The sequence below is a fragment of the Phaenicophaeus curvirostris genome, chromosome 5 (assembly GCF_032191515.1).
Source record: "Phaenicophaeus curvirostris isolate KB17595 chromosome 5, BPBGC_Pcur_1.0, whole genome shotgun sequence".
Lineage (NCBI taxonomy): Eukaryota > Metazoa > Chordata > Aves > Cuculiformes > Cuculidae > Phaenicophaeus > Phaenicophaeus curvirostris.
The window spans coordinates 53,080,830-53,104,995 of NC_091396.1; the positions used below are offsets into that span (position 1 = coordinate 53,080,830).

At 36.0% G+C, this 24,166-nt stretch overlaps 2 protein-coding genes across 7 annotated transcripts in view; one reads left to right on the forward strand and one right to left on the reverse strand.

The window, feature by feature from the left end:
* The window catches only part of PPP4R4 (protein phosphatase 4 regulatory subunit 4), a 73,227-nt gene extending 60,235 nt beyond the window's left edge, over positions 1–12,992 (forward strand). For 3 of the 5 annotated variants that reach the window (XM_069858707.1, XM_069858706.1, XM_069858705.1), the window contains 8 exons: positions 740–884; positions 1,803–1,844; positions 1,936–2,010; positions 4,270–4,345; positions 4,744–4,824; positions 5,144–5,237; positions 5,689–5,759; positions 11,334–12,992. In XM_069858707.1, coding sequence (XP_069714808.1) covers positions 740–884; positions 1,803–1,844; positions 1,936–2,010; positions 4,270–4,345; positions 4,744–4,824; positions 5,144–5,237; positions 5,689–5,759; positions 11,334–11,500 — 751 coding nt within the window. In that variant the 3' untranslated portion in view covers positions 11,501–12,992. Of the gene's footprint in view, positions 1–739; positions 885–1,802; positions 1,845–1,935; positions 2,011–4,269; positions 4,346–4,743; positions 4,825–5,143; positions 5,238–5,688; positions 5,760–6,545; positions 6,682–11,333 lie in introns of all 5 variants that reach the window. The other 2 variants (XM_069858702.1, XM_069858704.1) reach the window with 2 other exon arrangements.
* Positions 12,993–13,269: 277 nt separating this feature from the next.
* SERPINA10 (serpin family A member 10) lies at positions 13,270–21,719 on the reverse strand. Of its 2 annotated transcripts, XM_069858738.1 has the most exons (5): positions 20,984–21,719; positions 19,346–19,619; positions 17,682–17,829; positions 14,899–15,096; positions 13,270–13,401 (listed from the first exon to the last, which is right to left on the reverse strand). In XM_069858738.1, exons 1-4 carry the CDS (start codon positions 21,690–21,692, stop codon positions 14,905–14,907), a joined length of 1,323 nt encoding a protein of 440 aa, XP_069714839.1. In that variant the 5' UTR covers positions 21,693–21,719; the 3' UTR covers positions 13,270–13,401; positions 14,899–14,904. The 2 variants fall into 2 exon arrangements, with proteins under 2 accessions (XP_069714839.1, XP_069714838.1); XM_069858737.1 differs by lacking the exon at positions 13,270–13,401 and having other exon boundaries at positions 14,314–15,096.
* Between the last annotated feature and the right edge of the window lie 2,447 nt (positions 21,720–24,166).

The window sequence follows — 24,166 nt, forward strand, 5'->3', positions numbered from 1 at the left end:
TCTTCCATCCTAATTCCTAACCACTCTGTTCACTCCTTGCATTACCTCAAGGAGTGCTTATTGGACCTTCAGCTAGGCTGGTTAAACTCACTAAGCCATCAGAAAACTGACCACTTTTTTCTGCCCTCCCCCTCTCAAGTGAGTTGATTAGTCACTTGCTAAATTAATCTGGTTTGAAGGCTGGGATGATTGTGCTGAAGAAAGGTCAGGCAGATAGAGCATAATTAAGGAAAGCATCCAGACAGAAGCAGGGAGAATAGGGTAGGGGGAAGAGGGTTCTTTTCTTTTATGAGCCAGTAAATAGTCAAGTCCTTTTAGTCTATCAAAGTTGATCCTTGTAGTTGTTTGGAACTGCAGTCACATGGTTTTTGGTGAGATGTAGGCTCCTTTGTAGTGATGGACCACATTTCCAGGGCATTTAGGTATCTGACAGAGTTGGTGTGTAGATCATATTGAAGATCTAGAGGTCTGCTTATGTTTTTAGGTTAAATTAAAAAAAAAACCAAACAAACCAAGAAATCTTTGTTGACTTTCAGGTACAGATCTGTAGTTCTGATTTATGGAGAAGTTTTTGAAAATGTTATAGTATGTCTGGAAATGGCACATAAGCAGCAAGCATTTCTGAAAAATGAGACAAACCAAACTAATTATTTCATGTCAAATTCTAGCACAAAATCAAAAATTAATAATGTTTATTAAACATCTGTGTCAAACAATGAATGCTTACCTTTTTTCGTAGAATGAAGCTATGCTATTTGTTGCCGAAAGTTAAATCTACTCTGAAGATTCCCACTGATAAACATTTGCTTCAACAGTTGGAATTATGTATAAGGAAACTTTTGTGTCAAGAGAAAGACAAAGATGTCCTGACTATTGTAAAAAAAGTAAGCATTTTTCTTTTCCAGCAGCATTTTGCCTTGAGGTTATAATTAAAAGTCAAGATAATCAAGGTTATGCTTTCTGTTGATTCTCTTAATGTAAGAACGAGGGACCAAAGAATTATATTGTCTATTATGTAATTTTGACCAATTAAGAGAAGATGCAGTATAGTGCATTCTGTCAATTTTCAAGAGAGCTGGTGTTTCCTTGGTTACTTACATTGCAGTTATTTTCTAGTTGTTGGGATTTAGAATTTTGGCTTGATGACCATTTGTGAAAAAATAGCAGATCACTAGAGATAAGATTAAAGATTGCCCCTAGTAAAAATGATCAAGTCTTTAAGGTAGATGTTTCTTGTTCATCTATTTATTTTACAATATATAGATAAAGGATTTGGAGGATTTTGAGATGTTACAAGTGTCTTTGTAATGATTTGTAATGTGAATATTCATGAAAAGGTGCATCTTTAAGGAATGCCCATGCTTAGCCTTAAAGAAGGCATGAAGTGAAGTAGCCAAAGTAGGTGGCTTCCTTATAGGGCCAGTCTACAGGAGATTGGTTGACCACCTGTCTGGAACATCCTGGCTTATTCAGATTCTCAAGTTGTTTTTCCAGTCTTGATTCCTAGGTCCGTACTGCAGCCATTCATGCTTCTGTGCTGTCCCTGAGTGTGTTTTGAGTTCTGTGCAGACAGTCTGTTAGTCCTTCATTGTGAGTCCCAGCAGGGCTCTGAGAATACTCTGATGCTTTTTAACTGCATTTGTAGCCCAAAAATGCAAGCATGGGCTTCAGATGTTTAGGAAGTAAAAGGCATGTTTGATTTTGAATACCACTATTCTGAGCTTCTTATCTGGACAGTTTTTTTGTTAAAAAGATGGCATGCTGTTGAGTAACACTAAAGAATTTTTTTATTTTCTTTATAGACAGTTTTAGAATTGGACAGAATGGAGATGTCTGTAGATGCTGTAAGTACTCAATAACTTTAATAACTACCAAGTACTTTTAATTCTCATTTTCATGTAGTGATTTTTTATTTTTATTAATTTTATTTTGAAGTTTCAGAAAAGATTTTACGAAAATGATTTATTGGATCAAGAAAAAGAGAGACAAGAACATCTCCTTTTGGAAATGGTATATTTTATCAGTACAATCTGTCGTTTTTTCAATAGTTTGTAGCTTAATATTAGTGAGAAAATTTTATGGTAGGAGAAGTGCATATTGTGGAGAAGCCTAGTAGTTTCATAATCTGTGTATGGTTTCATTTTATGCTTTCCAATAGGGTTTAGTTCTTCAAAGTAGCATGTCCTTTACTACCTAAATTTTGCTATATCAATTAGAAAAGCAAGCTGGAGTTTCTTGAAAAGTACTCATGCTTGATGCACTGTAGTTTTAAAATCCCAAGGCCTTCAGTACACCTTTTTTGAGGGCAAGTTTAGTAATTTCTCAGGTGTGTGTATAACATAATAAATTGAATAATGACACACCTCAGAATTCATGTATGGCTTCCATAGACGGAGAATTTAATGTAATAACTTCTTCTGTGCCAAGGAAGCTGAAGGAAGCTCTGTGTCAGAGAAAGAAAGACCATTGATATCTATAGCCTGGCAGGAGGGAGACTTAGTGCAGTTTTTATAGAGAAAAAGGAGCTACGAGTTACTTAGGATTGGAGAGAGAAGTCTGCAGAATGTTTTTCCAACTTATAAAACTACTTATCTTCAGTCATGACTGTAAGCAAAAGCTGTAACAGGCACTTCCTCACATAGCCTACTACATCTTCCCAAAGTCTTTATTAAATTACTGCAGTTCTGCTGCCTCCTCTTCAGCCTAAGGTGGGAGGAGCTAAGAAGCTGATAAGATTTAAAAGAGGTCGAATTTCCATAACATGGTTACTCTGACTTGTAGTAATTGGACTCCTATGTAGTGAACTAGAACAGTTTCAAGACTGTCCAAAAAATGTCACTTTTTCCTCTTTGGGATTTCTATGGAGCCCACATTTGTGGCCCACGTTGATGTCGATGGGTGCTGCAAGTCTTGTCTTGAGCAGTTGATTTTCTCAGTTTGTGATAACCTATCTCGTACTTCTTGCCACCTCCTATTTACTCAACCCAAAGGGTCAAGCTTTGTTCTCAGGACCTGCATACACATATTCAAAGACATGAGCTTAGCATTAGATATTAATGTTTTTTATAGTGCAATCATTTGGGGCTGAGGTTATATTGTGTATTTTATAAAACCATTAATTTTTACCCTGTTTCTGCAGCTAGACTTTAGAAGAGCATCTGTATTTTTATGATCTGTCCCATTGATATGGGCATACCTTCTGTATTAGAAAGGTCTTGTTAAGCATTGTCTGAGTGACATGTTTTTGGGAAACTGGAGATGTACACAGTAAATTGTGACACATTGCTGTCCCAAATAGACGAGGAGCCATTTTACCCAGTTAGATGCATCTGACTGCTACAGATTTTAATACTGAATACGTTAATAAGTTTCCTTAATTTTAGTAATTGACTTAGTAGGAACTATATTCCAGCAACCTTAACCTGAATTAATGACCTCTGTTTGATTTTTTTTTTCACTTGTGTAGTAATTAGAGTGAAATGAACAAAAATAGAATGGAAAAATTGTGGTTCACTTGACACTTTTTCTTATGAACATAGTACAGAAAATAAGCTAATATTATATAGATTTTGAAGCTGGATTGATACCTATTCACCAAGAATCTTGAATCAAGTGTTGGCTCTTGAAATTATTGATGTAGCTGTGTTAACACTGTCTTCTGTCTATGGATGTGCTCTCAAAAGTTATTCTAAGGCTAGCTAATATTACAGAAAGGCAAATAAATTACTTAAACTTGAAGAACTGCAATACTTGGTTTTGATTTGCATAAAGGCTTTTAAACTGTAGATGTTAATTTTAGACCTTTTAAAAAGATTGAGCATGTGTAACACACCTTACCATTTGAGAAAAACATTTTCATCGAGTTGTATATTTGAATTAAAAAAATCCCAGTTCTGTTATCAGATTATCTGTGTAGCACAAAAATTGCACAGTCAGATGCTAATTTCTGTATATTTTTAATTTTTTTTAAAAAAAGACCACACATAGTTTTAGCCGTAAGTTATAAATGCGAACTTCAACTCTGAGGTTCCTTCATAATTGAAGACCATATTTTTTTGGTGTTATTTTTGTATAGGAATGTACCCTAATTTCATTCTGTACTATTTAATTGGTTCTCTGGATATTCACTAGGGGTTGTATTAATAGTAGGAGAGAATAGAAATGAACTGTTATTTTGGTGATTTGGGAGCAAACCCTAGTTGAACCACAATTTTTGGTTTTTTTCTGAGTAATGTCTAAGAAACTTTTTCTTTTTTTTTTTTTTTTTAGGAACAGTTAGAAAAAGAGAAGCAGCAAAATGAAGGAAGATCTACAAATATAAATGATAAAATGTTTGAAAAGAAGCGTAAGTTTTTTTATTTGTGTGCATATTGTTTGTGCATACGTTACCCTTCTACAAAGGTAGAAGAGAAAAGCAGAAAAGAGTCACTTTATACAGTAAATAGGACTGTTTTAAAAAGGGGCAATAGAATTTTTTTTCCATATATTTCTGAAGATATTTATGAAAACTGGCCTCATATTATTAGAAGGAAGACTTTTTGTTGTATTAACAAAATACATGACAGTTTTAGTTGTCTGATGTTATTCATTCGTGTATGTGGAGTACTTGTCTGTGGTATTTCTTAAAGTGCTAGCAGCACTGAAAGTGGCACTGTTTACCCTCAGGGCTGTGATGTTATGTCCTCCGTCTTTTTATAAAGTTAAGCTTTAAGAAAGATGTATTTATACTGGACTATTTTTTAGGTAGAGACAGTAAAACATCATCAGTGTTGGCAAAAAGTATCACGCTCAGTGTTCCTGGAAGCTCTTCTGGTACATCAGTAGGTAAGAACTATTTAAAAACTCTTATAGAATGTTTTGATCTCACATCAGCAGTTGAAATTCTAGCAAAGCTACTGTTGGCATTTGTGGGCCAAAGTTTGACAGAGGAAAAGATTCCACTCCTAGAAATGAATGTTTTCTGTGGTTTTAGGCTTTTTTTTTCTTTTTTATATAAATAGGTGACATAAAACTTATTGAAGTATTTGAGTCAGTTCCTTCAGCTAGCACAGGCTGATAGAAGATTATGTTAAAAAAGTGTTCTTAATTACCAAGGAAATGCAATGATACCCATATTAAAAATACCTACTACTTATAATTTTAGGCAAAGAAGACAAGAAATCCAAGTTGGTTCGAAGCCAGTCTTTCAATACTCAAGCACTACATCCAAAATACAGCAGCATAGACAAGTGTCCTAAGTATCTTTATTATCTTTGTTCTTACCTCATATGCAGCTGTTTACCTTATACGCAGTTGTTATGAAATTGTATGTACATGAATCAATGAAAGCAATAGTGTGCTTGCTGAATTGTGACCTAAATTTTCAGCTTTCTGTTTAATTGATAAAAGTATGCAGTTTTGAACTGAGGGAAGAAATACCATTTTAAGGCATACTGAGCCTACAAATTGTTATTAATTACTTTTAAATTAATATGACACCTTTTATCATATATAAAAATATTTTTAATAGGAACTGCTAAATCTAAATTTGTATGTTTCTTGAAGAAATTTCAGCATAACTTTCTCATTTATTTATTTTCATATAAACTCAGAAATAACCTCCCTTATTATTTAACAGCAGGATGATACAATTGAGAACACTCTTTGGTAATAAGCTATTTGCTTTTGTGTTTGTTTTTTTTTTTTAAGTAAAAGCTCTGCTACAGGATATTCATCCTCAATATCAGGAATGGGCAAGAGTTGTATGTTGTCCTTTAGTGGTAAGTAGATTACTGGATTATATTTTAAATTAATTTTTTGTGGGGGTGTTGAATAGGTGGGCCCCATTAAATAGACAGACTGTAAGATATCATTCTACTAAAGTATGTAGAATAATAAGTACTCAATACATTTGAGCATTTAAGTGCTGGCCTAGTCAGTCTATTTTTCAGATTTTTTCTTTTTTTGTTACGTGTTTATTTAAAGTTACATTTAAAAGTAGTAAAAGAAAAATGAGTTTGGCATTTCTTGATTGGTGTTTTGGATGTCATAAAAAGGTTGGTTTTGCAGTTTGCCTCTATTCATTTTACATGAGGAAAGACTTCTACTGAATTAGGGGAGAGAAACTGCTGTCTAGAAATGCCTTTCTGCATTTGATATTGAAGACTTTGGATGATTAAAGAGTACAAGAAGATTTATTACTTCCGAGAAGAACCTGTCTTTTTCCGTTCATTACCAGTAGACACTAGACAATTAGTTTAGATTAAATAGTTGAATTTGAAGCAGTTAAAGGCTGGGCAATTAAATCCCGCTATTTTAATTTATTCAATGTATTACTCTTCTCTTCCAAAATGTATCTTCTAATTATTTTTATTTAGTATTTATTCATACAAATACTTGAAGAAATATGAAGTTGAAATAGTTCCCTTATGGAAAGTTAAACTTTCGGATTATTGCCATAGGAAATAGGTGACTGTTTCCACAGGAGAAACAACTCATTCTGTTTACTCTCCATGTAGTTTTCTCACACAAAAATTCTCTGTCTAAACTGCAACTCTTTATTTCAGATGATTCATTCCGATCTCATCCTACTGGTAACAGTGGGAATGCTGCCTTCCCCTCCAGTTCTCCTCGCAATTTATTTAACTCATCTGACCAAAAGAACAATGGAAATAAGGACAGTCAGTCCCGAAAGATGAGCATGTAAGTAGCTGACAAGGTTGAATCAAGCTTGTGAGGAACTTTTTCAAGGGGAACTCAAAAGAGCCATGTAAAATTAAGCCTTTATTTATGATGCTTCTGCACTAAGATTTTTAAACAGTAGAATAGCAGGGCAATGTGTGCAAGTGTTTTTAAGATTGCATTCCCGTTAAATTAATCTTTGACATTTTCTCTCACCTTTGCACGCGGCTGTTACATTATGGGGAGGGTGGAGTGGGACTAAATGAAGGTTAGTGCATTTGATACAGAATAAGTACAGTCACAGTAATACAGCTGCCCATACTTGGAGAAATAGAATGTATGTGTTGTTAGATGATTTGAATTTTCATTTTCCTTCTTGTTACATGCTTAAATATGTTTATTTATTATTATGTTACAAATTCATTATGGATTTTGAGAATTATGATGAACTGGTACTACTACATGTTATTAAGGCTGCCTTCTTTGCCTTACCTTAACCATTTAGATGAAAAAATTCAATGCTAGGTATCTCTTTCAGGCTAGTTTTCTTTAAACATCAGCCTAAACTGCCTAACATTTTGCAAGAACAAAATCAAAGATGAATTTGTTTGCTTCTGTGTAACAGTCTTAGAAAATTGCTGTGATGTGTACTTACTCAGTCAAATCTCTGTAGACTCTAGCAGCTAATTCTCTGCAGATTCTTTTTACACTGTGTTGTGTAGTTCTAAATTACTGTCATTGGAATAGCTGTAATTTTGGGTGCTCAAACTGGGATTTTTCTTTGCTATCAGAGATTTGCTTTCTTAGCCAAGGCAGAGTTGAGAAAGGGAAAGGAGTCAGCTATAGCAAGAAAGAGAGATTGTCTGGGGAAGCAGGCAATAATAATATTAATAAAAACTACAAGCTGAAAAGTATGGGGAAATGCAAGCTGGGCCTTGGAAGTCTAAATAGGCCTGAGAAACCAAGAATGAAAAGAGTCCAGAATGTGAGGCTGGTCAAAGATGCTGGAGCCAAGATGAAGCCTGCACCAAAAAGGGAAGAGGAACCACACTGGTTTGCCAAATATAAAGAGGAAAGGACAGTGATAGTGATCTCTCTTGAGCGATCCTTTTTGGTGAATTATCTATCTCTATGGTTTTCACTTCAGTGTTTTCAGGTTCCTTTAAAAAATTAACCTCCCCCCCACCAAATCTTTATTCACAGGTATAAGTTAATAAAATTCCTAAATTGTACAATAAAACAGTCAAAAGTCTAATAAATGTACGAAGTTCTTGGAAAAGCTTTCATTCAGCTACTTGTTTACGTTATATGTTATGATGCAATCTCTTGCTATGTGATCACATAGGATTTGTTCTGGTGGAATTTTAGTACCTTAGCTGTACAAGATAAATTTGTAATGGTATGAAATCCAGCTTGCGTAGTGGTTTTAGAAAAAACCTATTTTTTTATAGTTTTAGAAAAAACCTATTTTTTTATAGTTTTAGAAAAAAACTATTGGTTTTAGAACTATGTTTTCTTTGTAGAAAAGGCTGTAAGTAGTGAATGAAGGTGGACTCTTCATGTCGTGTCAGTGAGTGCATACTAGAAGTACCCTAAGGTGCCAAGTCAAATGGCTTCAGGCTTTTTATAGGTGGTTATTAAGTGGTCATTTATTTCAGAGCGTGATTTCAAACACAAGTTAGATTGGTAGACATGCTGACATTTTCAGCTATCTATAAAGTAAATGGGACATGTATCTTGAGTACATAAAATGACATACAGTGCTACATAGTTTCAAAAATTTGGTATGCTCAAAACCCCATGTTCTTTCACCCTAATCACTGCATATCTCTGTTCCCTCTCTTTAAAACCAGAAAATTAGTTTGAATGTTGTAGATTTTTTTTTAATCAACAATTGTAGAAATTCCAATTACTCCTCTTTCTCATTTGGGGAAAATAAATGAGTTAATATTCACAACACAGTTAGCTGCAAACATTAGGTAGACACTTTTTAAGTCACATTAAATTTTTCGAATTTTCATAGGTGCTTATGTGTGTCACTTAAAATAAAGCTGATATATTTTGTTTGAATGCAAAGCTACAGAAAGAGATTCACACAGAGCAGTTTATACCTTTATCCTCAGGCAGGAAGTGGAATTTAAGACTCGGCTTCCAGCTTTAGTGTACCGCTCCCAAGTGAATACTTTAACAGCAGACTATTTGAAAACAGGTATCTGATCAAATACAGTGATCTAGGTCCTTTCTCTGGTTCAGAAAGTCCTTAAACTGCGTAGTATCAGTAGCCAAGAGAATATACTAGTAAAGGAAAATTACTTTTGGAGAAAGAAGAGCAGGTGTATGATGACCTACATTTAGCTCTGAATAAGAGTTTTAATGTTCTGTGTTCTTACGGGAAAATACATCTCTCAAGTTAATATAATATCTGCTGCACTGTAGATTCAATTTCTATGTGTCATCTAGCCCAATACTTAATTGTTATCATCAAAAAAATGGAGCAGCTCTGTAAGGAGATACTAAGAAGCACAGATACAGGAATGGTTGGTGGTAAATGTGTTTTTCCACATAGTGTTGTTGATCACAGATATGCATAGGATTACCTCTTTTATCTTTCTTTGGTTCGTAGTCAGTTCTGATCCTAAACATACACTTACTAAAATCAAAAAAAAGTCTGTTTAAAGGAAACATTATTTTCTGACTTGAATGATGGAAAACTTTAATATACAAATATATAAGCAGTTGGCAGACATTACTCTTACTGAGAGAATGGAAGAACGGACAGTACTATGTTGTTAATAATTAAAATATCAACAGATATAATTACTGATTCTTAGTTCAAAGTGATGTATGTTTGGATAAAGTATTTTTTAATTGTTTAGGTGTAACCTTTTCCATACAACCTCTCTACTGAATTTTGGCAGATGTTCACTTCTGACAATATAGTGCAATTTGCATGGATGAATAATTCCTGATTTTGTATATTTATTTTTGTTTGAGGAACTTTTCAAAACCCAGAGTTATTTTGGTACAGAATTGAGGTCTTAACTTACTCATGAGTTCAAATATTCTGTTTGTCCCATTTCAGAGATATGTTTGCCAATTAAAGTATTCCCTCTTTTTAAAGAATAATGTAGATGCAAGAAAAAGAAAATCTCTGTAAATCCTGATCCAGTTCTTACAAGCAGTTGACAAGAAAATGACCATTTGCATTGGTGTCATTTGCTAGACCTTAGGTAATACTCAATCAACAGGAAATGCAAGAATTATGCTGAAGATGCAGTCTTATAACTTAATGGTGGAATCACAAAAGAGATGAATACCTGATTGTAAGCACCTTAAGGAGTAGGAAAGAATCACAAAGAGCACTGGTTAAGTATTTCATCTCACAGGAGATGTTACTTAAGTCAATTTGCAGGGCAAATGTGCTTTTCCAAGTTACTGTTGAAGAGTTGTCAGGTAGATCATGAATCATCCTAGTGCAGAAATTGACATGATTCATAAACACTGTGTTCCATCAAGTAGTCCAATCTTGTATTATTGTTCTAAGTAGTTTTATTATCTTCTCTTAAGTGTTTTCATGTTTATGAGATTAAGATTTTTCTTTTAGGATGGGAATTTCTGTTTTGCTTGAGTTTACTTTGCTATAATATGACTGATTTCAGTATGTGATTGGTTAAAACTATTTTTCAGATCTTTATAGATTCATCAACATCCAGCTTCATAGGCAGCATTTAATAATTTTGCATCTTGCCTGTAGACTTACAGATAGTGCCTGATTTTACTATTTTGATTAAAACTTACTTGAAGAATGAGGGGTTCAGATTTTCCATTTTGTTAAAAAGTGAGTGTATATTTGTTGTTGCATAGAAATTAGTTTCTTATAAAATACTAGTATCAATTTATTATTAAGATATCCACAACTGACCTTTAAGACATCCACATTGATAAGTGACCATGTTGTAATAATTATATTCCTAAGTCTCTTAAAGTAATGTCTTTCGTCCAGTCATATAATTGCTTAGGAAGCAATAGTTACTGACCTGATACACTTTGAGTTGATTACTTAAGGCTTCTAATCTGTTTTCATCCTGCTGTTTAAGATGGTAAGAGTTCTGAGGTCCAGTGAGACTAGCATGTGATCTGGGTCCCATTGCTAAGATGTAGCTAGTAGGTACCCTGACACTGATATACTGTCATGTTAGGTTCCATTAGCAACTTTAAAAGGGTGAAACAGAACATTATCTTTTGTTATTTGTAAACGACATTGTAAAATAGTGAAGCAAACTAATATTTTTGTGGAGTTCTAAAAGTTAAGCCCTGTTCTTCAGAATATTCTGGATCATTACAAAAAGTTGTTAATTGACATAGCTCCAACTCTGTGGCATTATTTGTAGCCATGAGTAGGATGCTTGTATTACCTTACCTATCTCGCTTAGAGGGAATGCTACATGACCTTCTGTAGATAAATCAAAGGAGAAATACAGCCTTCTTGTGAAGAATGGTTTCAGAAGGTATCGATTTGGCTTTTTCACTGGGTGCAGTAGAGCGGGTGGTAATATTTTGAAGTACAGCAACTGAGAGTTATATTAAAATATTGCATGGAATAGCAGTTTATTATCTTATGTTGTTTAATAATACAGCAACAATGTTATAATGTGTTTTTCTTTTGTATGAAGAAAAAACAGAAAATCAAACTCTTAGATCTTCTGACAGAAAAAGAAGGGAACCAGGGACTGGTGGAAGCAACTTGATGTTGTGGTACAGTGGAAGCAGCAGCTGGGACTCTCTAATGCCTGGAATGAATAAAATGCATCTTGCAATGTTAAAACCTTTTATCTCTTAAATAAAATCCCAAGCTGTAAAATATGTTCTGATAAGTAACGTAATGGTTGCAGAAATCTAACGTTGTAGTGAAATGTTATGAACTATAATTTCAGCTATGTGCTCTTAACTGATGCAGCTAAAGGGAGGATTTTGTTTTCTTCAATTATGCCTTTGTAGTTCAAATTCTTGGATTTAGAATACACGTATTCATTACTTAATTGGCTTATTTACAGTTTTGGTAATTAGTAGCACCCATGTTTTATGTAAGAAATAGAAGGGATTATTATGAATATGAAAAGAGCCTTCAAACTTAATTTAAGACCAAAGTCTAGAACCATTGATCAGTTCATAAAAAACATAGACTTCAGTAGCATTGTGCTGTGAATTTGGAGGTAATGTTTCTGCAGATACTAAGTTCATCAAAATGCTGTGTAAGTTTCAAAGCAATCTAAAAGCATATGTCTCCAGATGATATGAAAAAAGTTTTATTTCATAAGTTTTGTTGTATAAATACCCGTTTTAATTTTTAGTATTTCAGATTGTATTTTCACTTGAATAATTTATAATGATGAAACTCGTTTTTAATCAGCTGCTATTGTAAGCTGTCACGCTTCAGTGGTGTCAACTGCACTTATGTGTATTAATGCTAATGTTTCTATCAAAATTTGTCTGTGGGAATACATACAATTCTATTTTAAAAAGTTCTATTTATGCTAATACTTGAGAGAGGGCCTATGAAGCTATTGTCAGCTTCTCTATTTCAAAATGGAAGCAGCATAAATATATTGATATCAGAAGTATGTGTTTTTTTAAATCGATTGTTGTATGATAAAGGTGATCTGATTTGTGAATGCATATGTATGTGTGGTTACTTTTTATAACTAAAATACAAATAATGATTTACTCAAAATAAAACTTAGGACAATGCTGTACTTGCATGTTCTTGAAAAAAAATTTCTCAGGGCATCTTTTATAATTAAAATAAATAAAAGCATTTACCGATAGAAGGTATTTATTTTAAATAGTAATTATGTTAGATGTATTCTGTCTTGTGTGAAGTACAAAATGTGTCTTTGCATTTAGCAGTGTTTTACTGTCTAAATTCTTAGCATTTGGATTTAAGTCTATTTTCTGTCTTTAGGCACAGACATTGTTTGGATTCTGTGGAAAAACTCAGGTTTTCAGTTTGTTCTGCAGCGTGATGTAGGATTTTGTAAATCACAGACTTCTTTAAAAGCTCCTTCAAGTATTATGACATTTAACATGCAATATTGATACAGATATACAGATGACCTATCCTGGCTCCTCCTGGATTCTGCTTTTCTCTCATTAATGAATACAGATTCACCAGTACCCCAGTGACAACTAACTCAATGCGCCAGCTACAACTGCTCACTCATGGGCCACAGGAGTCTGCTCGATCTGTTCACAGTCTGACCTCTCCCAGGTACCAAACTCAGATCAGCAGTACCCAGCTGCAGAACAGGACTCAAAACCATGTTTGACCCTCAGATGCCTTTACTAGAGTAATGCATAACAGCCAGGAAGTTCAGAAACTTGAATCCAAGCTATTCCTCCCCTTAATAAGTATGTAATGAGTTCTGTATACAGTCTGTCATTTGTTTTTTATTGACTGTCATTTGTGTGGTTTTAGCGGATTAATTTATTTCATGCTGGTAATGTGCTGCACTCAAAACCCCTACTATGTATTAAATTCCTGCAATGTAATCTTTAAATGCTCTATTTAGACATTTTTGGTCTGCACATATTCCTCGTACAATGCTCCTTGTGTCTCGTGTATACTTTCATCAGTCCTTCACACTGCAGAGCTCCAACAATCTTTCGTGGGGCTGCCTACTTCTGGGTTCTTTCTGTCAGACAGCACCAATACTTGTATAATTTCTGTAGCATTGTTTTTACCTGCAACTCAGAATAACAGCTGGAGGTTAACTGTACAGTGATGATTGGGTAGTTGTCTATATTAGCATTCCTCCTATTAATCATTTGGAGACAGGAAGAAGGGATTCTCTTTCTTTCTGGGTAAATTCATACTGCATCGTGGAGTTAGGTTACATTCACCTTCGCAGTCTAGTTAGATAGAAGTCTGCCTACTAAATCCTTTTGTGAGTGGTTTACACCAGTGACTGGGTTGCTGCAGGTAGACATCTCATGGTAACTGAGGTGATTTTTAGACCTGTTTACCAGCTTTACCCTGTAATGTATCTTTTGTATCTTCTCTCCTGGATGTGTCTGATAGACACATTTGAAGCTTACGGGCCAAATGATTTTGAAAACTCTTCTGCCCCCTTTTGGGCAACTATTTTGTGAAGGCTGTACGAGCAAGTTGAGTGATGCTTGGATCTGTTAAGTATAGCTAGAAGTATCTCTTTGCGTTGTTCCATACTTTATCTATAGGTCTCTGCTGCTAATTAAAAGTTACTGAATGTTAAAGATCTTGCTGTTCTGTTGGAATCACTGCGTTACTTGAATAAAATTAGTTGTATTTAGATCATGGAAATATTTTTCTGAAAAATTTTGACAACATCATTTGGATTTTAGGATTGGCTCTGTGAACAGATTGATTCCAGTGTTATCGAGGTATTTTTTTCCCTGCCAAAGCCTGTCTTTGTTCAGGCATAGAGTCCTTTTATGTAGTTCACTCTCATATATAAATGATAATACATGCAGAAATTCTGGTTTCAGTAGAGACCTGGTTTGGTGTTGTGAGTAGTACAGACTCAGATTTTTCTAGTTCAGACTATCTATCTAAATTATTTTACAGAATTATTGTATCTTTAATAGAGAGAATATTTTAAAAGTAAGCACATTACATACCCTGAGAAAATTAGGTAATTTGCTACTCTGAATAAACACTTTGAAAGAGGTCATATTCCAAGATGATGCGGACTTCATAATAGACTCAGGACAATTTCTAGAGTAATAAAATAAATATCTCTAGACAGAGGCTGGAAATTCTCTTTTAGGCCTTGATACTGCCTCTGTTTTTATAAATGGCAAAATTCTGCTAACGTTGAGGTCTAGGCTGTTAAGTCTCATCACAACAGAAGATAGCATTGAGGAGTATCAAGCCTGCAGTGTTTTGGGAAGGAGCTTCCTGAATATTTTGGTTTTCTTTCAGACTTATCATTAAAATATTGAATTTTGGAAATTCAGCTCTGTTGTTACTCTTCTAATTTGCATGGTAGATTTTACAAGATACATTTTTTTGTCACTTTGTGCCTTGGTAAATTTAGCTTGTTACTTGGTCATTACAAAAATATTAATAGGATGAGCTACTGCTAGCTGGAGAAACAAAACAGGTTTTCACATTTTCGTGTTTCACTGTCTCTTTATTCTAATGTAAATTAATAGAATAGAAATAAAACCTCTTGCATACCTCAGAGTAGAAACTGTTACCTTTATTCACATTTCTGTTGGATCAACCACTCTGCCAATGAACAGTAATGTTTTAAAAGTTTCTTCAAAAATCATAAAAAGGAATGGTCTATTCACTTTGATGACAGGAGGCACTGTGAATGCAATTATTTCTGATCCACTAGCTGCTGCGGCCTCAGTTCCTTCTTCATCCACTTCAATTACTGCCTTTTGGACAACCTGAAATGCAATGTGGAAATAAAATATGTGACAGAAAAAGAAAAAGTAAATAAATTTAAATATATAAATAATAAACTCTGACCACAGGTGTTGCTTAGAGATTTTGTTCTTGCAGCTGGTAGCATGAAGCAATCATTGCATTTGTAGAACGGTCCTCTTTGATGCTTAACTATACCAGGGAGGTGTTTTCATCAGTCACACTGACTGGCTGGATATGTCACCCAGAGTTGATTTTGTGAAAGCTTAGTCAAATGCACCAAACTTGGCATTTTTCCCTGTATGTTTCTAATTTGTACATTTGTTAGCACAGTGTAAGTATGTACAGCAATGAGGTACAATCCTGGATTGATGTGAAGACCTTAATTTCCCACTAAAATTTCAGCCCAGCAGGATCTGATCCCTTTCATTCTATCAGCCTGCATACTGAGTGCTTCTGTATTTAGGTCTGTATTGGTGAACTGCCTAGTGAGCAAGTTCATTCCCAACTCCCAGATTCCTAACTCTAGGAATTGACTTATGTGAAGACAGTTGAAGGACTTAACCAGTTTTGATCTCTCTGCTAAACATTCTTAAATAATGAAGCTGGCTGTCATGATTCACAGGGACAGGACGTATCTCTCTCACTTTATAGTTGGTGCACATACTGCTTCTGATATCAGTTAGCAGCTACCATCAGAATCAGCAAGGAGCAGTTTTATGAAGAGAGGAAGGGAGAAAAATGCTGCTGATTCCCCAAAGTGAAACAGTTTATATCAAACTGAAAATCACTGCAATTCTGTCTGTTAAATGCTTATTTTTAAGATGTTATGTTTTCCCAACAGATTATTTTATTAAGTCAATGCATTTTTGAAAAACTGTAACTCAGATCCTAGAATTTTTCAGACTTCTATAAAATTGTTTATCATGACACCTTTTAACAGTTTTGGCAAGTCACAAAAGCTTCTGTAGGGATTTGGTGTAAAGAGACTTGTAACAACAGCAGCACTAACTTAAAAGGTCTCTTTTAAGGATTTTGGGATACAAATACTCAGAGGGTGCACATAAGTTGGAGCTACATTCTTTTCAGTGGTGCCCAGTGATAGGACCAGAGGCAATGGGCACAAACCAAAACAGAAGAGGTTCACTGTGAACGTCAGGAAACACTTTTTAATTGTGAGGGAGACAAAGCACCAGCACCAGTTGCCCCGAGACGTTATGGAGTCTCCCTCCTTGGAAATATTCAAAAGCTATCAGAACCTGGTCCTTGGCAACTGGCTCCAGGTGACTCTGCTTGAGCAGGGAGCTTGGACCAGATGACTGAGAGGTCCCTTCCAATCTCAGCCAATCTGTGAAGTCTCTCCTGGAGTTGTCGTCTTAGGCTACCAACACTGTACAACCTTATGCAATCACAAGTAGTTGCAATATATAAATTCCTTACATGGGTTTATAAAGCTATGTTCTTAAATCCTGTGTCAAATTAATCTCATTTTTGAGTCTTGTTTTCCTCGGCTCTTCATAAATCCAGCTTGTTGCAAAAATTTTGTTACTTTTAATCTAACGTATGAATTTGTATTTAGTGTTAATTGCATTTCATCTTGTTCCACACACTTCTGTTCTTGAGGTCACCAGTTTTACTGTGTGCTATCACTTTTGTCTTCTTTATGTGACCTTGCCTCTTAATTTTCTGTCATCAGCAAACTGGTTTTTGTGTAGATGAGGCGTTTCTTCTTCATGAAGCATCTCTGGTCATATAGGTGCGTCCATTATTGATATTGGTGTGGTTGCCAAGTCTGTTCTCTTCCATTCTTTTCTGCTTCTCAATCTGTGCCTGTTTTCTCTCAGTCTTCTGAAAATCATCTTTGTTCTCCCTTAAATAGTAGCAATGAGTTCTCTTTCCTTCTTTTTCCATGGAGCTGTGTTCCTCTCCTGACTATTCACCACTGTTGTCTTTGCCTGTTTAAATGATACTCAAAGTTTCAGTGTGTGAAGTGAAACTACTATATGGGTTGGAATACAATAGTGTTATGTTAATGCTTTGCTGTCAGATTTTGGGTTTTCCTCTGCCAAGGTACATAGGAAAAAAAAGGCACTGCTTCAACTTCTCTTTCTCACTGCTAATTTTTGAGATTTTATTATTTGAGATCTCTAAAGAAGTCCTTTATTTGTTAAGAAGAATACCTCTTCCTGGATTGTGTATGAGGAAATCCCTCTCTGGATTTCCTTCCTTTCTCTGACTTTTGCCATTTGACTGTTATTTACAGTATTTTTCTTGTTCATAGTTTTTGTTTAATTGTACTTCTTCTCCCCCAGTTATATTCTTCTTGAGGCAGAGCTTTCCTCCTGTAATAACCTAGCTTTGGAAGGTATTGAGCATGTATGAAATGTAGCCGCCCCTTGCTTCTCTACATCGCATACTTGAAGTGGAATCCAAAGCAGTTAAGATGTACAGATTACATATACTTGGCACATGAGGTCTCTTCCTGTTAGTGTCCCTATTCAAAAAACTAACATAACTTCTGTGAAGTATGTACATGATTTAGTCTCTTGGTGGACCTTTTTCAGACTATTACAATCTAAATAATAGCAAATAATTTTAGAGGGCTTACCTGTGAAACTGCAATACGTCCTTGATCTGTTAGATGGCTGAGATCCGCTGTACGTGTAAAGAGATTTTTAATTCCAAGAGCATAAAGCAATTTCTTCATTTTGTATTTCTGTTCTAGTTTGAACTTTGGAATTGAAATATCCAGTTTCCTATTTGAAAAAAAAAAAAATCAATGCAAACTTGGTCTCTATGGTAGATCACTTGACTGCTGAAATGCACACCATTCGGGAACCTCATGAGGTTCAACAAGGCATCTGGGTCAGGGCAGTTCCTGGTTTCAATACAGGATGGGGGATGATGTGGTTGAGAGCTGCTCTGCGGAGAAGGACTTGGGGGGTGCTGATTGATGAGAAGCTAAACGTGAGCCAGTAATATGCACTCACAGCCCAGAAGACCAACTCTATCCTGGGCTGCGTCAAAAGAAGCGTGGCCAGCAGGGCGAGGGAGGGGATTCTTCCCCTCTACTCTGCTTTTGTGCGACTTCATCTGGAGTATTGTATCCAGTTCTGGAATCCCCAACTTAAGAAGATATGACACTGTTGGAACAGGTCCATAGGAGAACCACGAAGATAATCAGAGGGCTGGAGCACCTCTGCTATGAGGACAGGCTGAGAGAGTTGGGTTTGTTCAGCCTGGAGAAGAGAAAGATCCGAGGAGACCTTATAGTGAACTTCCAGCACCTGGAGGGGGCTACAAGTAAGCTGGGGAGGGACTTTTTACAAGGGCACATAGTAATAGGACTAGGGGGAATAACTTTAAATAGGAAGGGTGAAGATTTTGATTAGGCATTGGGAAGAAATTCTTCACAATGAGGGTGGTGAGTAACCTGTAACAGGTTACTCAGGGAAGCTGTGGCTGCCCCATCCCTGGAGGTGTTCAAGGCCAGATTGGATTTGGCCTTGAGCAGCCTGGTCTGGTGGGAGGTGTCTCTGCCCATAGCATGGTGATGGTTGGAACTAGATGGTCTTTGAAGTCCCTTCCAACTCAAACCATTCCGTAATTCTGTGATTCTATGAACAAAGCTTTACATGGTAAAAAGATTAGGCAAAAACTAAAGAGTCTGCTGGAGTTTAGGTTGGCAGAATATATTCTCTGACTTGCTGACTGCCAAAGGTGCTAGAAATCATTTCCTTCTCTGTATAAAATACTTCCACCAGCACTTCCAGTGCCCTAATACCAGGGTGAAGCACTGATTTATTGACTAGTGGAAAAAAATTGTCGCTTCAGGAACTGCATTTCAGAAGAATAGATTTGGTTTACATTTTCACAATCAAATTTATCCATTACTCTGGGTTTCCACTTGTAGGAAGGTTTTCATAAATATACTACTTAGGTAGATTTATTGTGGACTTCGCCTGCTAGTACTAAGTTTACACAGAGAATGAGAGGCCTATGGAAGGATTTGTAAAGACTAGGTTTTCTGTGCCCTCAGAGAGACATTTCAAACTGAGACAAACCACAGACTTGTCATCTCAGAGCAGAAGCTTTCACATGCTGCTTGGGCTGTGGATAGGCCACTAAAGGACCTCAGCTTTGTAGATACCTAATGCCACAGAGACACCACCATGTGAAAAGGGGTAGGAAGACCAGCTAATCTTTGTTGTGCTTTTTTGCTTTGCTGCAAGATGGAAAAGATACTAAGGCCAATGGATGTCAATGCAATACCTGATCTTCATGTTTCCAAGCCAGGATTCCACAAGCTCTGTAGTCAGATGGTCTTCAAGTGAAATGTAATCTCCCTCCTTTTCTGGGATGACAATCAGCATGTGGGCTTTCCCTTTGTAGGGCAGCTTTATCACAGTGCATCTTAAGTTCTCATCAAAAGTTGAATTAACTTTATCTGACTTGAACATCATGGGTACCTGAACGCTTCTGTACTTGTTTATGTGGAAACTCTCCATTTCTGTGAATTTGGAATTAAATGGGTAGACCCACTTGCCTGGAGAAATAAATAAATTAAATAATTATATGCATTCACATTTGTTCAGAAAATTCTTAAATAGACGTATAGGGTATTTTCTGTACCTAGTTGAAATGGATGTCAGTTTTGTCTGGGGTAGGTGGATGGTAATTGCAGTATTTTTAGTTTATATGGTTTACATTTTTTTACAGCAGGAAAAGAAAGTAATCCACAAACTCCTTCATTTGTAGGGAATGAAGTGAAATCTTTTTCTAAGGTTGCTCAGTTGCCAGTCAAGTTCGGAACTTACATCCTTTTTGTTTATTGAATGCCATGTGAGCATCCTTCTTTTATTAATGTCACCCTCTCTGAAATTCTCTACCAGCTGTTCAACACTGTGTTTTTAAGTTAATTTTATGCTCTTTTGGATGGAGATTTAACCGACTTGTAAGGTGCACTGTAATATGACCTCTTCCTTACTAATGATTCTGATCTTTATTTTTGCTTTCAAACACAGACACAGCTATTTCTCTCTTTTCTCTGATTTTCTGTAAGGGAAAGTAACCTTGGCACTGGCAAAGTCCAGTTTTGTAAATACAAAGGAATACAATAGTCTGTAGGGAGGCTGAATGTGCTGTGCTGTATGCACAACATTCCTCATCTCTTTTGTCATCCTAGCTCTTTGTCTTTGCTTTTTACCCAACTGGGTGTCTTTAGCTTCTGTATGACTGTTGAAGAGTAAAGGATGGGCTATGCCCCCCTGTTGTTGCCAGGATCTCCCTTTGCAGTCCCTTACCTTTCTTCTAAGCCAGCGGTCAGAAATACCCCCAACAAAAGAAAAGGAGCATAAGACATTGGGTAGTAGAGCACCTCTCCACAGAACAGTCTCTGCCTGTCACACCTATTTCTTACCCTCACCCTGCAAGGTAATATAATATAATGGGGTACATAGTCACTTTGGTCAAAAAGATTCTTGACTAAAATGGGAAAATTATTTTTGTTATCATGATTTTGTGTCCTATGAAATATTAGTCAATGATTTTATGCCCAGTATCCAGCATGCAAAAGACTATCATGATTAAGGGTTTTAATTGGTGAGTGAAAATTGAACATCCTTTTAAATCATAAAGAGTGGTCATTCGGAAGGAGGTTGAGATAGTTAGATGCAGTGCTTTTTTGTTCTAAGACTCTGTTGTATGGAAGAAAACATAGAAGAACTGTTGTTCCCTATAATGAAAAATCATTTCCTATTAAATAAACCCAATAGAAGAAAGTAAATCTAGATAAACATGTGGAGAAAATAGGACATCAGAATTAATTTAGACTACTTCTAATGTAGGTGAAGTTAACAGTCCTAATTCCTCTAGTAAATGATAGTTTTGCAAAATAAAAACAACAATTACCTTTAAAGACAATGTAGTCCACAAGTAGCAGTTTATTATGGCGGTCAAGCTCTTCAAAAAGCTCTGGGATTTTTCCCTTGGTCCTTTTGTTAATATTTTGATTTATGACAAATTTTGCCTGTGTGAAGTTTTGAAAGTCCACTCTCAGGAATTCCATATCAAAGTACTGCTTAGATAAATTGAGGAAAGACTCCTTGAGTCCGAAGTCCTTCTGGATAAAAGAAAGAGTTCCTTGCATAAGGAGAAGTTCTTCATTCATAGTGATGTTATCTTTGAGTTGTTTAAACAAAGCTGGTAAATGTTGGTGATCCACTCTGTCCTTCAAAGCATGGAGGTTTAGACCTTTTACTATTTGTCTGTATGTTTCCCCTTTGGCTGCCAGCATATATGCAGTCATGAGAGCTGATACAGAAAGGGGAGAGATGATTACATTGTTATCATGTGTCATTGCAATTTTTCTGTAGAGGTTAAATCCAAAATTTGCAGTCTTTTCTGTGAAATTGTAAAGAGTGAACTCTTCAAGACCTTCCTCTTCAAAAGGCTTAGGGATATTGTTACGATGATGCCACTCCTCGGAAATATTGACATTTTCATTTCCTTCCAAGAAATTAATGTCTCTGTCCTTCTTTGGAGTTTTAGGTTTGATGTCAGCCTTGCTGATTTCCACACATATTTCACTTAAGAGAAGTAGACGAATTCCTATATTCATGTTGACATCCAGTAATGAGCTCTCTTTTTTTTTCTAGTACGGAAAATGGAGAAAGAAAAAAGAGGGCAACACAATGACTTTTTAGTTTGATCATCCATTCACGATGCAAAAGGTCATAGATGTAGCAAAGTTGTCTTTCTGCATCTTCATTATATATACTCTAAACCTAAGATCTGAGTTTGTATGGTCAAATTTAGATCAGTGAAAGAGAGAGTTTTCCAACATCATTAAGGAACATCATCATCTTCCAATATTGGTGGTTTGTGTCACAAGTATTTCACTGATTCACCCCTGCTAACTTGTAATTCCTTTACAAAATCAAACCCAGATAATCAAGTACAATGTGCAGCTCAAAAGTGAAAGACTGGTTTGCTGGACCCATGTTGCGACTTTTGCTCCTGTAAAATTGATGTACGCTATAAGCACAAGAATTCTAGTCAGTGTGTGATAGAAATGACTTTTTCACTGGAGAGGTCTGACAGAATAACCCTAGAAAATTTGGATAATGACCTACTGAAAGCTGAGACACTTCAGTGGCACAAGTGGGTAGATTGTGCTCTCCATGATATGGATTTTAATTGTGGTTGCCTTTCCTATTGGATTCATGTTTTCTGGAATAATGGTAGTGGCCTGACAGTTATCATCACTTCTGTAGAAATGTTGACACTTAGTATTTGTTACCTTACATATTATATATCAGTGGGGTGCTATTTCAACAAGATTCAACTCCTCAGGGGAAAAAAACCAAACACTTGAGAAGCAGAAAAGGTGTCTGATTTGCTAGTATGATAAATGCCAACTCAGAAAACAATCTGGTTTTGAGAGTTAGAGAGCATTATATAAAAAATTGTCTTTTTAAAGCAGACACTTAAATACCTATATGTTATATTAAAAACCAAACTACAATCAATCACTTGGGTAAGAGTTCATTTGGGTAAAAAGTGAGACATGGTGCAAATTTAAATGTTATCTATAATCACTCCTCTTGCCTGATCGACTCGCCCCTTGATACGTTGTGTTCATAGATTGTTAGGGAACTGAGCCTTAGATACTCTCATGACAAGTATAAAAACCCTCCTGCCTAGTTAATTTTTAGTATTGATAAAACATTTGGTGCTTAGTAGAGAAGTAATAGGTGAAAGTTTTCTACAAATCTGAAGGCGTGTACTAATGTGACCCTGGAGAAACAGGAATGATTTAGACATAGGAAATAATTGCCAATGAACCTGATGGGCACTCCGCTGCCAAAAGCAACTTCAGAAAGAAGGTCAAAGTTCTGTGAAAACCTAGATAAATATCATTAAGATGTACCAGGCTTTGTCTGCAACATGCACAGCAGTGGTCAAGAAGACATGGCTAACGTGATTGAATCCATAGGGATAACATCCTGATATATGGCTGCATCGAGAGGGCCAGCCTATTGCTCAGCAAGAGAACAAGGTTGATGCTCAGTATCTGTACAGAGCAAGGTCTTGCAGCTTCTTATGTATTTCTGTTGAGAGCCTGGTGTGTACTGTTGCTTCTAGTAAGTCAATGTGAATTTTCTATTTTGCTGCCCCTACTTACCAAGCCCTGAAAAGATTATGGGGCCCAGGACTGAAAATACAATGTCACTGAGGGGAATGCTTGCCTTTCACAACTTTAGTGTCAGACATTGCTTGTGTGAATTTGCATATGCAAACACACTTTTCAAACATAAAATACAAATGTGGTTATAATTCATCTTTCTATCAAAGCGATATATGAATTTCTGTCCCATGCAGCAGTGTCGAATTACATCTTATGGGAAAATCTTGAATGGCCATAATCTATGGAGACACATTTTCCCATTTTAAATAGAACAGGATGTCCTATTTACATCAAGCCTGCACAGAATCCTTTTATATAGCAGTGGTATGCAAATGGATAAATGAGGTGAAAAGATAGATTATATGCCCCATCACTGAAGTAGTAAGTGATTAAACCATCTAGAAAACACATAGCAACTATTAACTACTTTTAAGTGAAGTATCTGTAACAGCAAATTATGGTCATTGTATAGTTTGTGATTTGGCATATGGGAAAGCTGTTTTTATTTGATTGCCATTTATTCAGCGTTCAGCTGAATTTCACAGTTGCCTGATTCAGGCTGTGGGAGTTAGTCCTGAAAAGGTATGTTGATGCGAGTACTGAGACATTTAGGTGCCAAGTTGCAGGGTGCTTTTGGCAGTCAGGAGGTGTGCTATTTTCTTTTGAGATAATAGGTCGCGTTCTGTACTTGGTGCAACACAGATGGGCTGTAATGACTTAATCGGGAGGCAGTGAAGTCCCTGAATGTTGTGCCTCCTCTGAAGCACGTGGCATCCAAGGAGCGGTAAAATACGCAGCACACTGTGCTTGTGAATATTTTTTTTCTCTTCCCCCACCCCCACCATTAACTCTTGCTTTATTTTCAGTGAGATTCCCAGTATCTCGATTCTGCAGGACTGGAATGG